This window comes from Solenopsis invicta, chromosome 10 (assembly GCF_016802725.1).
Source record: "Solenopsis invicta isolate M01_SB chromosome 10, UNIL_Sinv_3.0, whole genome shotgun sequence".
Classification (NCBI taxonomy): domain Eukaryota; kingdom Metazoa; phylum Arthropoda; class Insecta; order Hymenoptera; family Formicidae; genus Solenopsis; species Solenopsis invicta.
The window spans coordinates 15075908-15093399 of NC_052673.1; the positions used below are offsets into that span (position 1 = coordinate 15075908).

Here is a 17492-nt window from a genome sequence, read left to right on the forward strand (position 1 = left end):
TTACGCGCATCTATTTTCCGGAAATAGTTACATAAATCATACAATATACTATAATTAAGATATATTTTTTTATTGTCTTCACATTCGTTTTAGATTAAACTATAAAAATACAAAAATTTTACTTTATTATATAAAGAATATATTATAATATTATGCCGCTAATTAATATTAATTTACATAATATAATCATTCATATAGTTATTTTCTTTATTCGTAAATAAAATTATCGTTGTACATTTATCGTGATTATACTTTAAAAAATACAACAAAGTTATTTGCAAACAAAAAAAATTTGGAATTCTAATATGAATAAAAGGTCAAGTATTGTTTGATTTTTAATCTTTAATCGTTTCCGATGTAACTGCATTTTTTTTATCTCATACATTTAATATATATCAAATTACAAATGCTTTGAACGCGTTTATGAATAAAAAAGTACATTTATGATTATATTAGGTAAACAAATTTATTTATTTATTGATAAATCAATAAATTAATTTATGAGGACAGAGGCATTAAACGTATAGATTAAACGTATAGGTAAACATACAGAAAAAAGAACGGTCAAAAAATTAATATGGCAAGTATTTGAGATCTTCATTAAATATATAGCATATATATATATCTATTTTAATGAAGCGTTTAAATTCAGTTAAGTACAATAACTAATTATAAATTAAATGTTATTCCACCTTAAACTCATTTGTTCCACAGACATCATTTTTCTTCATAACTACTATTATATATGATATATATAATACATATAAATATAACTTCTAAGTAAAAAAAACAATATTGATAAATCGATGTCTCTCATGTACAAAATTTATTTTAATATTTGTGCACTCCAGCAAAATGTACTTTTTTCCCTTGTCCGTCTAAAGCCTCCATTAAGCTCGATGTAAAACTAAATTCTGAGCTACTTTCATCCTCTTGACCTCTGAAAAAATAAATATAAATTAGTAATTGTTTTTTTAAATTTCGGTTTATTTATATGGATAATCTTCATCAAAAAAAAAAGAAGACATACAATGTGTCGAGACTTGTTAAACTGCCATTCAATGTTGGCATACTGATAAAACCATCTATCTTCAGTAATTCGAGATAAGAATTAATAGAGGTTACATAAATTCCTCTGGAACCAGCAGTGCCTAAATAACGCGGACTAGTTAATTCGATTAAGGTACGTTCAGGATTCCTTTCCGAAGAACGGTATGCTTCGGCGTCAAGTTTTACAATTTCGACGGACGAGAAATAAATAATGAATAAGTATGGTTTGCAAAATGCTAAAATAAAACAATGAATTATTAAAAGAATAATTTATGTGTCGTATTAATTAATGTGTTGTATTAATGTATGCAAAGTAATGTTTACCAAAAGCAATTGGAAAATGATTCCACATTGGATCAACAGCGCGAGTCCGTCTACCTTTCTCGTCCACAAATACACCAAATGCATTGTAGCACAATAAAAGTTCCGCTGTGCCGCATGTATTAGAAATATTCAAAATACATACAGGAAATATATCGAGCTTAGCTGCCTCTAATATTGTCGCTTTAATTGAGCTATTATCTTCTTCTGGAAATTCTGTCAATAATGTAATAATGCATATCTTAAAGATTATTGTTTTCCGAAATGTTTTTCTTTTTCAAATAAAAATTATTATAATAGAGATATTTTGACCGTTGCTGTATCAATACAAATTGAACAAGAAGCCTTCTACGGTCGTAGCTAGGTCTTTGTGCTTGTCTGTGTCATTTTATATATTTTCCTCAAGTTCAATGAACTGCGCGCCAAATTAATTTTCAGTCAAAAATTATTATGTTTTCTACTCGTCTCGTTAAATTACGAGACTTAAGAATCGTAACTTATACCACATAATTTTATTTATGTGCATGTACTTACCGTTTACGATATAAGTTTGCAAATCAATTTGTAAGAATTTGCGACAACCTACAATAAGGAAATTCGTAGTAAATATAGCACAACTGCAAGGTTCCTGTGTATCGAACTCACGAAGTTCGACGAATTCTCCGAAATCTTCTCCAATTTTCCATTTCAATAATCTGCGTTAGTATTTAAAGTAATATTTAGACTTGTTACAACATCTATATTGTGTTCATAAATAAATTAAAAGTTACATACATCACGTGAGATGCGGTTGCGGCGCATAATATTTCGCCTTGCAATTGATAAAGATGACAACTTTCAGAAATAGATAATACGCTGTTTGTATTAATTGCTGGTCTAGAACAATCGGCGGCCAAGGCATTATTCTTTAATAGCCTCAAGTTGCAGTGTACTAATTCTCTATATTCACCAGCTATCATTAATGCCAGATCCAAGTGAGAATGTAAAGAGAGCTGGTGTATATGTTTAATACCGCGTATTGTAGTGAGCGTCTGAGATTTAGAAGCGCAATATGAAAACAGGCCTTCTTTCGCACCCAGCAAAAGCACATTTTCCAAGCCCAGATCCACAACACAATTCAAATCCAACTAGAAATAAATAGAATAACATTATATAAAATACAAAAACGAGAAATTTAAACAAAATTCTAAAAAAAATTCTAAAGAAAATATCAAAAAGAGCGATTTTATAGTTGACCTTTTTTTATTAAACAAAAAAGTCTTAATATTGCTTTTTTTAAGATTCCTAAAATGAATATAATACACAACTTTTATCAGTTAGAGATATAACAAAATAATGCCATTTCTTATTAGTCATCTTAACACCACTCACCTGATGTTTTTCTAATCTAAGTACAGTTTGATACTTGTTACATTTCGGTACAAGGTACGAATTTTGAACAGTAACAGTCTTTAAAGCTCTAAGCCAGTTTCTCTTATCGGCCTGACTTAGTGCCATAATGTCCATTCTAGAGGAAGGCCAACAAGTCGTCGTAGAATTCGATTCTATTCTAAAGATAAATGGAATATCGGATTTTGCTGTTCCCAATACATCAGGATTCTGAACCATCTCGGAAATATTAAAGCCACTGTTTTCTATCAAATTTAGACGATTAATCGGTGCCATCCCTGTACACGGCTGCTGTTCATAGACGCATAGACATGATCCTTCCAACTTCAAATACTTTCTCTCCCAGCAGGATTTTGCTCTACCAGGCACTTTTACCAATCCTTCCATAGTAACTTCATTCTCTTTACATGGAGCACTTTGTAGGTCCTGTATAAGTTGCATATAAATACACAAATTGCCATGAAAATAAGAATAAACTAAATAAAATCCGATTTCTTACCACATCTGGCTTGTCTGGTTGATCTATCGCCAAAGTTTGAACGCTATCTCCGATCGACGATAAGCTGTCATCGCTATCTCTAAAAGATTTATGGCAGTATTCAGGGAAACCACTCGGTAACCCACAATTGGCAGGTACAAACGCTCTACATTTCGAGTGCGTCATGATTTGACACTCGCTGCAGATCGCGGCGTGTATTCCGAACTGTATAGCCTCTGGACACGCTGCGCATTTTCCAGCACGCATAGGCAATCCGATATTGAATCTATGCGAAATATTGTGTCCTATTCTTTGAGGAGATAGCTGCCTAAGTAACGAACTACTAGTCTCTGTGATACTCTTCGTCTTTTTGTATTCGCGTTCTGGTGTCGTTGGAGAGACAGGTGCAGATGTAGATGCGGAGGCAATCTCAGCTTTCAGAATTGATACTTGATTCGTCAATGACTTCACCTTCGCTCGTTCTTTGACAAGTTGATTCTCCAATTCACGATATGCCACGGACATGCTCGTACATACAGGTGGCATATTCTCCTTTTGCTTTATACCAAGTATTTTGTCGCATATGGTCTTCTTCTTTTTACTGTATTCTAATTGCTTTTGCAAGAAATCAATCAGCTTATTTTGTTGTTGTCGAGTACTTTCGGCCTTTACTTCTCCTTCCGCATAGAATTGTCTCATTGTTTCTAAGACTTCTTGTAACTCTGTTATTCTTGTCCTTAGTTCCTGACCATGATCTATGCTACTCTGCAGTTTGGCAGCAAGCTCAAGATTTGCTATTTTCAATTTGTCCTGATATGTTAAGTATTTGCTGCTTTCATTTTTCACAGTTATCAAATCTTCCTTAGCAGCTTCTAAAGCGCGATTCTTTTCCGAAAAATCGTACTCCAATTTATCGCATCTCGTATTCAATTCTTTTACTTGCATAGTGAGTTCCTGAGTGAGTTTCTTATACTGGTCTCTTTGAACGACAAGACTATTTCTCTCACTTTCTATATCACTCGTCTCGGATTCCAATTGTTCGACATTACGCTCTGCGACTATTCTTCGTGTTTTTTCTTCATTTTGTGCAATACGTGCCTCACGTACTTTTTTCTCTGCAGCTTCCAAGTCTTTCTGTAGCTTCATTTTATCCTGAATTAGTATATTCTCGCGCGTTTCATGATCGCTTGTTAATCTCTCGTAGTCCGTTAATTGCTCCTCTAAGACTGTACATGTCTCTTTTAGCAACTCGATGTTTAATTCATAGCCTTTGACATCTTGCTCTAATTTTGCTATTTTAGACTCAAACTCAGTCTTCTCTTCATTATGCTTAGCAATTGTCTGTATCATACGCCTATTTTCAGCATTCACAGTATCAACACGCTCTTGATTTGATCGCATCTGTATACGAGCAGCATCTAATTCTCTACGTAACGATGCGCTAGAAGATTGTAGTTCCTCAATTTGACGATTAGTTTGAGTCAAAGCCTGAGTGAAAAAAGAATATAAGAAATGTATTAAGAATAAATAACAAAAACATATGTAAAAATATGAATATTTCTACAGAAATCCTAATTTAAATCAGCAAAAAGTTATTAAAATTTTTAATAAAAATAAATCTTAAATATATATAATAAATAACATATACCCTTTGTGCTGAATCAGCTTGCATTTTATTCCTTGATGCCTCTTTTGTAATATCATTCAATGATGTCTTTGCAATATTTAATTCTTTCAATAATTTCTTAGAATTTTCCTCTTCCTCTTTTGTTTTACCGTTTAATTTATCTTGTAACTTTTGTTTCTCTTCTTGTAGCGTTTTTATTTTCTCCTCGGCTCGCTTAGCTTCCCTCACAGCTATGCGTTTATCTAAGTCAGCATTTCTTAACTCCTTTTCTTTCTTCCATAAAGCTAACTCAGCTTGTTTCGCTGTTTGTTTTTCGACTGTTATTTCTTCTCTTAACGTTTGAAGTTGCTGTTTCAATTTTTCTGCTTCTTGTCCATGAAATACTTTTGTATCAGTAGCTTCAATAATTGCTACACGAGTTGAAGCTGGCACATCATCCAATTGTTTAAGAGTAGCATTCTCTGCCTCCAATTTCGTAACACTATGCTCCAAACGTTTCAGCAATTCCTCTAAATTGCAAACTTTGCGCAATTGTTCCTCTGCAATTAAATAATAAATAACAAAATAATAAATAATAATTAATAATTTCGCTACTATAAATTGTTGCTTACCTTCTTTTTCCAAAGAATCCTGCAATCTCTTTTGCAATGTGGCCTTATCCTGTGCCGCTTGCTCCAAATTAACAGCAAGTGCCTCACTTTGTTCCAAATTCATCATAGTTTCGTTTAAATCAGATTTAGTGATCTATACAAATCAATTATTTAAATTTAATGACATTTTATTATGTCAAATTTTTATAAAGTATTTAGATACATACTTGCAATTGTTGCTTTAATTGCTCATTTTCAAGATTCATTCTTTCCAATTGCTCTTGCATTGTTGTGAGCATTTGCTCTGAAATTTTTAGATCGTCTATCTGTCTCGATCTCTCTTGTAATTGTTTACGTAAAGTATCGATTTCGGTGTCTCTTGCCGGTAACGTGGCTTGTATAGTACGTAACTGTTCCTGACAGTCTTTTAATTCATTTTGAGCAAGTTCTAGAGCAACATTTAGCCTTGATTCACGACAATGATTCGAATCCTGCTCGTTTCGTAACCTAGTCTCGAGATCTGTGTTCTTTGCAGCTTCAAAGTCCAATTTCGCTCGTAAATCGGCCAACTGAGTGTGAGCACGCGTGGCCATTTCCTCTAACTTAATTTCTACGCCTTGAAAACTTTGTCTGCTTAACTCACGCGTTTTCGCCAAAGATTCCTTATATTGTGTCTAAACATATAATAAAGACTTAATACTAATAGCATATTGGCATTAGTCAATTTATATTTACTTTTATTTAATTTCTTATTAGAGATAGCAATATTAAAGAATAATTACATTATGTTTTATATTAATTTACATCATTATATTGTTATGCATTGTGTAACTCACTTGGAATACACGCAATTTATCCAATTCTGCATTTGCAGTTTGCAATTCGCACTCTGTTCTTTGCAGACGCGAACTCATTTCATTATTACTTGTGCATAGTTCTGTAATTTTTGTAGTTTGTGCTTCAATGTGCTTATTTAATTGTGATATTTTATCTTTCTCGGCATTTTCCCATTTGCGTTTGGCATCTCTTATTAAACCAAGTGCTCGAGTTTCTAAATCTCTCCTCTCTTGCCGCTCCAGTTCTATTCCAAGAGACATTAAACATTTATCAAGTAATAAATATGCCTTGAATTAGTTAGAACAATCGTGGACTATGTGAATTTTGTTCCACAAATGTTTATCAATTTTGCAATTCATAAATTTAGCTGCACAATTACTACTAAATTATATACCTAATGTCCTTTTAATGCCAGCCAATTGTGATCTTGTAGCTATCAGTTCTTTCTCGAGTATGTCCCTCTCCTTATTGGAAGCTTCTAATTTTCGTATTTTCTCCTCTACCTGAGATTCCATCCGAGAGAACTCCCTGACCTTGTCCTGTAATTCAAGTATCTCCTTTTGCTTTTTCTGAACTTCCTTCTTTTTCTCATTCAACTTTGCCTCCAGCTCTATTTTTTCCTTGGACAACTTGTCCGACTGCAGCCGTTTACGAAGTTTGTACTCGAAACATGGAGATCCTCCTGATGCTGACATAGCTTCAGTTTCTGCAGCTTCAGCTACAAATGATAAAATTATATAATATAAAAAATGATATAAAATAAAGATAATACTGAAAAACATAAAAAGAAATAAGAATCTTATTAAAACTTAAATCTTATTGAACTTATTAAACATACAACGGCTCATTATTAACTAAATTACATATGTAGAAACAAACCTAAACTTCTTCTAATACCAGCTAAGTCCGATCTCACGGCCACTAGTTCCTGTGCTAACTTGTCCCTCTGCTTGATGCTTGCATCCAGTTTCCGCGATTTCTCATCTGGATCGCAGAAATACTTGCCGCGGGGCTTCTCGCAGGTCGTCTCCAATGCCGTCTTGGACCGTTCGTATCGTGATCTCTCATTGCTTTTTGACTCCATGATTCTCTTCGTTTAAATAACTCTTTAACACGTTGGCACTCGTACCTCTAGCAAGATCTCAGAAAAAGAGTTTCTAAGACTAGTGTTTCACATTCTCCTTCATCCCTGCATCGTGATCGACAAATCGAATCATATAAAATCAGATCCGGAAGAGACGTAAGACGTAACCCTTCCGGACACAGATAGGAACGTTCACGTTCAAGGAAAAAACTCTGTCACTCGCACTTCGGAAAGTGCCAACCGTCGTAATCACCAAAGGAGCACGAACAAACACGTTAGCGCGGTTTCTTTTTCGTCTCGAAGTTACTTCCAAATCGTGTGTCTACGCTCGTGCGCGTTAATCATGACGGCTACGATCGTCTACGCACTCTACGCCAAAGTTTACAATTTCTTCGCGTTCTCACCATTTTAACGGTTACGAGCAGTTCCGTGCGTACAATTTGAATTTAATGCACAATCTGCGACGTTAGAGCGCGCACGAGTGATGGCGGTGGCCTCTATCGACAACTTGACGAGAAAAATCGGTAAAATAGTTAGACGCATATGTGTACCGACAGAAAGGGTACCGACGAATACCTATTGATTGGAGTGATACATGATCTACAATTGCATACTTATATTAAAAACTTCTGGGTACTTAAAAAGTATTCAGGTTTGATTAAGTTAATATTTAATATTTTTTTAAACTAAAATTAATGGTTTATAGAATTTTGTTACATTAAATGTTACACGAAGAAAAAACTAAATTAAAATACATTAAGATTAAAGTTAAATTACAAGTTAATTTTAAAAAGCATATTTTCATATTAAATTATAAATTAATAACGTTTTAAAGTTAGATTACTTACTTAAAATAATTATAGTATCAAATATATTTTATTTGTAAATTAAGTTTATATGAAATAACAAAAAAATATTGTTTTTCACGTAAGAATGTATTTTTTCTTGTATGAATTTTTTCACATAAATTTTTAACTTAGGAAAAAAGTTAATATAGATTGTTTCAAAAATAACAAGTTAAAATTACAAATTTAATCTAATATTAACTGAGTTAAAAGGTATTAACTTGTTTAACTTTATTAACTTTTAATTTTTTAATTAATAATTAATATACAATCCTGAAGATATTTAAATGTTTTTAGCATATATTTTAAGAAAGAGGTAAGATTATGAAAGGAAAGGTATTCAACGCAAACGATCGTGGCAAGAGTATACTGTATTTTGTCCTTTTAATCATTACCATACGAACCATTACTTACAAATCAAACTATGATTGTGATTCTTCCTGCGAGTCTGTGTGTCTCATGTAATAATGTATGTGTGCGAATTGCGTGTGTGTATATGTTCTCTTTTATGAAATTATGTTTATCGTCTATTTAGCATTCCTTAACGATACCATTAACGTCATCGTTATTGATATTATCACTATAATTACTTTGATACAATAAGGCGCTACGTGGTAGTAAATAATATATATAATAATGTATAACTTTAATTTTAAATACATGAGCGTAATAAATTTAGCAGTTGAAAGAAAATTATATTTTTCGTTGTTTAATTTCGTCATTGTTCTGTGATTTTGTAGGAGACGCTCTATAAAATCGAACGTACATACGTTTCGTAAATCGATAAAAATATATTTTTAAATAACGCGGAATACGTTTGCATCTATATTGCAAACTTTTGTGTGTATATATATACATACACATATATATATATATACATATATTTATATTTATAGACGTATAGATATAATCGTTAAGATGCGTATATACAAAAATATGTACAAATAATTCTCGTTTTTTTTTCGTTATCACCCTCCTCTTTCTTATCTTCCAACATCTACATCTTGGACTTCTTGACATATACGTAATATGGCATTTGTTACCTTGGAGATATCTCTTGTCAATCTATCCTCGATCTGAATTAAAAGTCAAGATCTTTTTATCTTCTGTATTAACACTAGAACGGTTAATTTTGAAGGTAAACAGGAAAAGGTATAGAAATTTATTTTAATTACAAATTTTATATTTCATGTAAAAAATTTAAAATTATTTAAAAGAAATTCATATAGATTCATATTCGAACGACGATAAAAATGTTTTCCTTTATATTAAAATTTCCCTTATCTACACTGTGCATTAAAATTTTCATCGAAATCTTTAATTATCAAAACTTTTTCCATTTAAGAAAATCTCAAAGACGTCTAATCGTTCTAGTATTAAAAGCGACGTCCAGAAAAATTTCTCTTTTCCGCGATATTTTTTATATCATACTACCGATATTTTAGAGTAACACATCTTGCACATTTTAAAACACTTCTTAGCATTATTCGCACTCTATCATCTATTAATATAATCAGAATATGAACTTTTCTTTTTAAATTCAAATTATGACAAAAAATCGATTTATAAAACCAGCTAGATCAAGACAAATGCAACATAGGCTGTCTATATAATCAATCCTTAAAAAAAGTATTTATATATACCTCATTAATATTGTACATAAAATTCGTAAACACTTATCCTGGATCTTAAAAAGCAGTTGTGATTAATTCGAATCATCACAACATTGTCGCTTATTTGCGGAAATGAGTATTTTCGGTTGTCGCGCTTTTGAATACCCATATGTATCCACGGTGTGATAAGATGAGCAACGTAATGATTAGACAGTGCATACTGTCCGGCACATCGTGATACAACTACCGAGGTTTATTACAAATAATTGTAGTTTAATCATTTCACGCTGATATTAACACGAGCAAATATATTACATAAGAAAATTATGCAATCTAAGAAAAATCATTTTTTACTTATTTAATACAGAAGCAAGAAAAATCACTTCCTCGTCAATTGTATCACGATATCTAGTATCGGATACCCTGTATATATTCGCGGCGCTTTCCTCGCGCGACTAATTCAACAATAAGGCACATTGTTGCACGATCTGCTGGTACAGAAGTGTTTGAACCATTCGAGACAGATAGAGATTATGATGTCGTTCTACATCTAGATCGCCAACGACATCACAACCTCTTGCTAATTACTTTGTCTTCCCAATTCCCTGGCACCTACAGCCTAAAGTCCTACAACCTGGAGTTCCGGACAATGATTATAAATGTCCATTTTCGTCCGAAAACGGTTGAGATAAGGCAATCTGTTACTACAACCCTCTCCCTCCCTCCTCAAAACAATGACAGTTTTGAAAATTCTGTGGTTAAGATTAAAGAAATAAAAATAAAGTTGCATCTGATTTGAATTATTATGGAAAATTAGTGAGTAAAACTTGTGTATTTTGTTTGATAAAATATTTGATAAAAATCTAATCAGATAAAAAGAAATTATTATAGAAAATTTCGCAAAACTGCGATTGGCCCTTGTAGCCTATTAATTGTTTCCGTGTATTTTTGTTAATTTTATATTGGAGAGTCTGTTAAATTTAATTTATAATATTATACTATTTATTCTCTTTTTTATTAAAAAGAAGATGTGAATATAGCAAAGAATTAGACTATATTAAATTTGGAAGTTACTAATTGTATCGTCATAATCGATACGCATGAAGGACACTCAAATATTCCTTTCCGTTAGATTCATTTGCGACCCGGGAATTCAAAACTAGGAAACCAAACACGTTGTAAAACGGCGATACCGAAGTCGGAGCGAAATACGCTAGCCAACCTAGGCGCAGCCTTTTTTTAATTAGACTTTCGAATTGCAGACCAGCTGCTCGGTGGGTCATGTGCTCCGATGCACAGAGGGAACGAATGACGCGACATACGAGAGTGTCGCGGTCGCGACTTCGCGACATGGACTCGGGTCGGGTTAAACAATTAAATAGCCTATCGTATCGTAGGGAGTATCGTTTAAATAATTTACGTTTCTGTATATACACAATCGCGCGTAGTTCTCGCTGCTACGTCCGTCGAAGGGCTGCTTCTGAGCATTGACAGCATTGGCACATGCACCGCGATCACTGGTCATCGGTTACATCATTGGCTACAGCAGCTTCGCAGCACACAATTTGTCGATGACAATCCGTTTTATCCTTTCAAACTATTTGATGCGCGCGTTTTACAAACTGCGCATGGCACCTGGGATTTAGAGTTGGAAAACAACGGCTCCGCGACTACTATCTCTTTTTCTCTTGCTTTTTTATGCTGCTCAAATTCAAAGAAGAACAGATCTACGAACGCGGAATTGTTGACTCCGTCGCTTAATTTTCCGGTCTTCACACTTCCACACCGAGAACTCGATCAACGACGTATTCGTACCTCTTCGGCTCTCCATTGCCATTCTTCTCAGCAGACTTCGGTAAAGGTTCTCTCTCGCCGTTCTCTGAATTTCGCATGCTTGTCTCCGTCACTGGTCGACCTTTAGCATTCACAGATTTATTGTCGATGTTGGACAATGCAATCTCATCCTCGTCGGCAATTGTAACTGCGATATTTGTAACATTTCGATCCGCAACATTACTTTTCGTGGCGGGTGATGCACTTCCACCAGAAGCGTTGTTTAGCCGCGTTGACGAAGAGTTCATAAATTCGTTGGTAACGGGCTCCGACGCGTACTTTCTGTGCGCATGCGATGCCGCAGACGCGCCTTCAGTCCCGAGCTCTTCAGGTGGCAGAACAGGAACATTCAAATTCACCCGCGTAAAGAAGGCCATCTTTTCTCTGAAAAAAGTAACGTTGCTGGTTCATATAATCTTTATAATATACTTTTTTCTTACTAAATACTCATATAATCTTTGAAATTAAAAAATTTACAAATTTTTATCGCAATCTAAACTTACTTGAAAGAAATTATATCGGGTTTTCCCTTTCCAGCTTTCGTTTTCCTTAATTTGTAGATCTCTTTTGAAGTTTTCTTCAGCATCTTCTCTACCTTCTTATCCTCGAGACTTTTGCCGTTTCTACTATTTTCGGCCTGCGCCATGAGAGTTTGAAATTTCTGGTCTTCCATCAGCCACGACACTGTCTCAACATCGCGTTTCTCGTACGCTTGTTCCATCCGTTGCTTCCAATCCCGTAACCTATTAAGGTCATCTTGGAGATTATACCAATTAGCCATGTGTGCCTGGTAATCTAATTCAAGATCCAACGATGTCCTCACTGTCGGCGGCAAATGGGACGACTTCTTCGTAGTTTTGTAACTGAGGGCGGAAGATGGTCGACGCCATCGAAGAGAACGTCTCTCCACCGAGTTTCGTTGGAAAGGTCCACCTCTACGATAAAGCGGCATACTACTGTCGCTGTCGCTGCGATTAAGCTGCGCAAAATAAGATGCAAAAAAAAATAAATAAACAATAATAGAGAAAAACATTTCAGAATGTCAAAATTCTAAAACTATAATTTCTAAATTCACGAAAAATAAGTAATAAATAAAAATTCTGCCAACATAAACTAATAACTGATTGAAATTTTTTTGAATTTAAAAATTCAAGAGTTAAAATCCTTATATGGATTATTTGCAAACTTTTTCTTTCTATACACAGAATTCTGTACGGAAGAAAATAAAAATACATGTGTAATAGTGAAAAAAGTTTGATTAAAACTCACCCGACAGATGTAATGATTTCTGCTAACGGCTGCACTAGGCGAAAACGTCTGACTCCTTTTGATTACAATAGAGTTTTTGTCGTCATGAATAGCACCGGGTGCAACACCAGCCGCAGAGAGTTTCCTCTGTTTGCCTTGTTCCGGAATAAACACGCATTCAGTGTTTGTTTCCTTGTCCTGTGTTTGTCTCCCTTCTTCGTTCAATTCTTCATCTTCCTGTTATGTTATAAATAAAGAATTGTTATTTTGAAGTAAATTTTTTTCTTAATAAAAGTATCTATAGTCTTGTTAGTGAGCAATTTAAGATTCAACGCAAGTCCAACAGAAGACATTACACTAATCGTAACAATAATAAAACAATGCAAAGTTCTATTAAATTATGCTTTTAACTGCTTCGGTACGTCTTACAGTAAGTTCAAACGAATCAAAGCGGTAAATAAATATTGTTTACATAGCAACGTACTTACCTCATGCTCTAAAACGTCCTCAAGAATGTTATCGTCCATCGTAAACTCTACGATGATACCTTCCTCATCGCTGTCCTCGCTCCCGCTTTCACTGCCATCATCCTCATCCTCTTCTTCCGGACTACGTAGACAATTCAGCTCTTCCAACCTTAGCGTTACGGCTGTCTGCAGCTCGTCGCAACCTTGATTCCTCGTCAAGGTGGATGTTTGGGAACTGATTATTGTACTTTCGTCACTACTCTCTTCCTCTCTCTTCTTCGTATTTTGCACACTCCTATAAACCGAAATATCTGACTCTTGCTTGTCGTGCTTCGTCAGTTTGATGTTCGTAGAGGCGCCATTGATGTCGGAACTGTCGGATGGTTGCATGAAGCGGAAGGAAAGAATATTGTACCATTTCACGCTAGGAGATTCTGGACTAAAGTCTGCCAGCGAGACTTGCGCAGAACCCTGTAATAAAATCGGAACCGTCCAGGATGACTGATAACACTTTGTTTTTAATATTTAGCAACCGTTTATTTGTCGTCTAAGAGAATATAAAACTTTGATCATTTTTACCAAAGAAAAAATTATTAATTCTGCAAGTACGTCTCGGATTTTTGATTGCAAAGTACTATTGATTGAACATAAAATAATCTCGGAATGAAGTAAAAACTTGTCACACGAATAAAATAAGTTTGAAAAAAATATACATACCAAACATTTTTCAGCCTCGGTGCACCAAAGTGTCACTTGAAGCGTCTTCGTGTACAGTTTGTTGAGCGGCACGGCGATAGGAAACGTCTCGCCGAAAGTCGGTTTTCGCAAGTCCACGACGGACTTCGTGCAACACGTGTGGTTGACGGGTGGTTGCATCGGTAGCAGGGCGGCTTTGATGTACCTGAAATGCAAAAAAAAAAAAATATTAGTTTTGCGGGTAAAAGGATGTTCAATGCGTAGTTGCACTTTCAGGTCGCGGATTCTCGCTCGCAAGCTATCAATTATTCTTTAAAAGGATCTTCAGACGAAAGCAAATAGAATTCGAGAGAAGGCACGGTATCTTTCTCTCTCGCTTCCCTCTCTTTCCATTCATCGGCGGGATTGGAAAACGTGGGTTCACCGCCGCGTAAAAGATGGATCATTAATCAAATTCTCCAGCATAACTATATACATTAATCTGTCTCCCTTCTTCGATGAAGCGTCGTGCCGTTTCGCGAATTTATGGCCGGTGGCCGGGCACAATGGCCGCGGGAATAAATTCCTGAGTGGCTGTAAAGCTAATTGCGAGACGCGGTATCGCTGATAATAGCCGGCTCTTACGTAACGAAGGTGAATGCGACGCGCGACGCGCGGCGTACGGCTGGTCAATGATCTAGACACAAGTGCGCGACAAAGATTTTATAATTACATTCCAATTTAAGATATGTCGGTGGGGGTTCGAGTGATCGATCGGCCAACCAACTCAGGTCATTAAATCCACTGATTGCGAACGGCGAATAGACAAAAGTCGAGTGCATTTGCGTAACAGGCCGGCAGGTTGATCTAACATTGCGCAACGAAGTTATTTAATCGGTGAAGTTATTTTTAAAAACGAGATACCGTTTGCAGATAGTTAGAGCTATCAGCGGCAGCTGTACACATTGAACCTTGTGATATTAACTAATCGCGGATACAAATATTTGTCTTATGTCTTCCAAAGAATGATAATTGAAATGTAAAACTAGTGACACATAGAAAAACTCAAGCAATAAGGTGTAAGCAGTAAGAAAACAACAGTTTAGATTCTTCATGTTATTGCTTAAAGTTCTCAATTGTCATTGATTGAAAAACATTGATTGTTATTTAGAATTGTTTGAAATATCGTTTGAAAATAATTAGAAAAGAATAGGTACTCACACTTGCGCGTTATCGGGTATGAAAAGCGCGGCCAGGTTTCTCGCACGTTCGATGCCAACATGAAGTAATCCGTCGCTCACTGAATACCTAACAAATGTAAAATTATGGATTTTAATTCAAATGTTTACACATTATTAAAAATATATGTATCATAGAAAATTTAAAAAAATATTTTATAAAAATACTTTGTATATTTGTAAATATTTTTCAAAAATTTTATTATAATAATATTTGCAAGACAAATATATTTCTACAATATTGAAATTTGCACATTTTAATTTAATATTTTTTACAATATGATTCATAAATAAAATAAAACATACCTTAGTTTGATCTGCACCTGTGCCGTTTCCAAGCTCATTTCGCCGGAAGTTAACGAGTCTACGTCGGAGATGGGTCCGGACAATCTTTTCCGATTGCACGCTTCGAAGACACCCGAGTCACCTGCGACGCTCTCATCAGAAACCGCAGCGGAGACAGATCTAGTGTTGGTGCCGGAACTGCTGGCCCTCGACCTGATCCCTGTAGGCGGTGGCGTCTCACTAATTGGCGACAAGGGAGGTGGCTCCTGCGACAGAGATGATGGTGCTGCTTGTTGCAGTTGCAGTTGAACGCCACTCGCGCCGGGCCTGCCTAGGCCGCTGCCCTGGGACATGTTACTCGATTGCAGCTCGACAGGTGGATGTGGACCGACCACAAGTTTCAGACGATCCTGCGAATTGACGGAGCAAGACTGCTCTTGCTGTGACGTTACACCTTGCTGCTGACTGAGCCTGAACTCTGACAAACGGTCCTCTAATTGATTCCCGTCCAAGTGAGGCGCGATGGCACCGCTACTCGCTATCGTCGTCGCCGTTGTTACCACCATTGCAGGTGCCGCTCTCTGATGCTGTCTCCTCTGCTGTTCTACTTGCTCATAGGCGGGCGGTGGACCCATCGGCGCATTTTCGTACAATGGCGATACCGGTGGACTTACACTGGACAGGCTCGATCTTGGGGAAAGACTGGGCTGAGATCTACCGGGCGAAGGTGTGCCAACGAGATTGCTTTGTTCGGAACCGCGCAACAATCTCTCGACACGTCTGTGAAGGTCAACCATGTCAACCGGTCGTTCCTGCTGCGAACCGGCCGATCCCAGACACTGTGGACCGCCGTATATGTCCGTGAAACTAAGTCCAGAACTGAGGGAGCCCTTACTGCTCGTCGTACTGAGGCTACCAAGACTGGAACTGCTGCTCACTGACAACGTACTAGCGCTCAAAGTCTTCAACTGACCTTCCAACATCGCCATTGAGCGTAGTGCGTTTCTGAGTTGCTGCAGTAACAATTGCTTCTCTTCGTGAAGCCGCACGCGATCGGTGATGGTCTTGTTCGAAAGCTCGAACGCAGTATTCAGATCCTGTTCAAGCCTGCGAATCTCCAACTGAATCTTCTTCATATCCTGTTGCGTCCTCGTGCGCGGCGTGATGCTACGCAATTCTCTCAACAACTGTTCCTTTTCCTGGAACAGTAACAGCTTGTCCTTGTCGCTCTCGGTTTGACCTGGCGTCACCTTCTCCTCGAGATCTGCCAACTGCTGTTGTATATGCTGAATCTGTTTTCTCGCCTCATCGTATTGCAGTCTCATACGCGCCATCTCAGCTAGCCGGGTACCGATCGGTACCAGCTCGCCCGAGAGATCGGTTTGAGAGGCCGTACTCAGCTTCTCCTGCGGCAGGCTGAGCGTGCTAGCTTCCGGACTGCCCTCGCATAGTTGCAACCTTGTCAGTTCATCCTTTAATTGTGCGAGCGATTGCATCAATTCGGCCTTCTCTTTCTCGCCCGAGCTCAAGGACTTTTGGATGTTGCGGAGCTCCGTCATGATCGCTTGTGCCTCCATGATATTATAGCATCCACCGTGATGGCTACTCAATTTTTGTTCCACACTGAGGAAAGAAGTAAATCGCGGAATTTAGTTTAGTTGTATTCAAGTGTTTGTAAGCATTACAAATAACTGGCAATACATAATATGTAATAATAATCATTGTTAAATAGTTATTAATAAAAAAAGCTTCAATTTCTTGAATAAAAAAATTATTAGACACTAAAATAAAGCACAAGACAAAATTTAATATAAAATCTTAGTAAGATGCATACAAATAATTTTCGTTCAGATTTATAATTAAACCTTAAATCCAGAAAGGTTAATTTACTTAAGTAGTTTAGTGCAAGAAT

General features: G+C 36.1%; 2 protein-coding genes across 3 annotated transcripts in view; both read right to left on the reverse strand.

The window, feature by feature from the left end:
* Positions 1 to 407: 407 nt before the first annotated feature.
* Positions 408 to 7997, reverse strand: LOC105197913 (citron Rho-interacting kinase). Its single transcript, XM_026137418.2, has 13 exons — positions 7172 to 7997; positions 6687 to 7010; positions 6292 to 6536; positions 5683 to 6129; positions 5477 to 5609; positions 4887 to 5404; positions 3260 to 4726; positions 2743 to 3186; positions 2146 to 2498; positions 1906 to 2066; positions 1375 to 1587; positions 1031 to 1286; positions 408 to 940 (listed from the first exon to the last, which is right to left on the reverse strand). The coding sequence occupies exons 1-13, from the start codon at positions 7374 to 7376 to the stop codon at positions 832 to 834; spliced, it is 4875 nt and encodes a 1624-aa protein (XP_025993203.1). The 5' UTR covers positions 7377 to 7997; the 3' UTR covers positions 408 to 831.
* A 576-nt stretch (positions 7998 to 8573) lies between these two features.
* The window catches only part of LOC105197873 (protein kibra), a 65603-nt gene continuing 56684 nt past the window's right edge, over positions 8574 to 17492 (reverse strand). For both annotated transcript variants that reach the window (XM_011164467.3, XM_039454100.1), the window contains 7 exons: positions 15602 to 17203; positions 15279 to 15365; positions 14100 to 14283; positions 13404 to 13853; positions 12937 to 13152; positions 12171 to 12646; positions 8574 to 12051 (listed from right to left, as the gene is read on the reverse strand). In XM_011164467.3, the coding sequence (XP_011162769.1) occupies positions 11607 to 12051; positions 12171 to 12646; positions 12937 to 13152; positions 13404 to 13853; positions 14100 to 14283; positions 15279 to 15365; positions 15602 to 17203 (3460 nt within the window). In that variant the 3' untranslated portion in view covers positions 8574 to 11606. The remainder of the gene's footprint in view (positions 12052 to 12170; positions 12647 to 12936; positions 13153 to 13403; positions 13854 to 14099; positions 14284 to 15278; positions 15366 to 15601; positions 17204 to 17492) is intronic.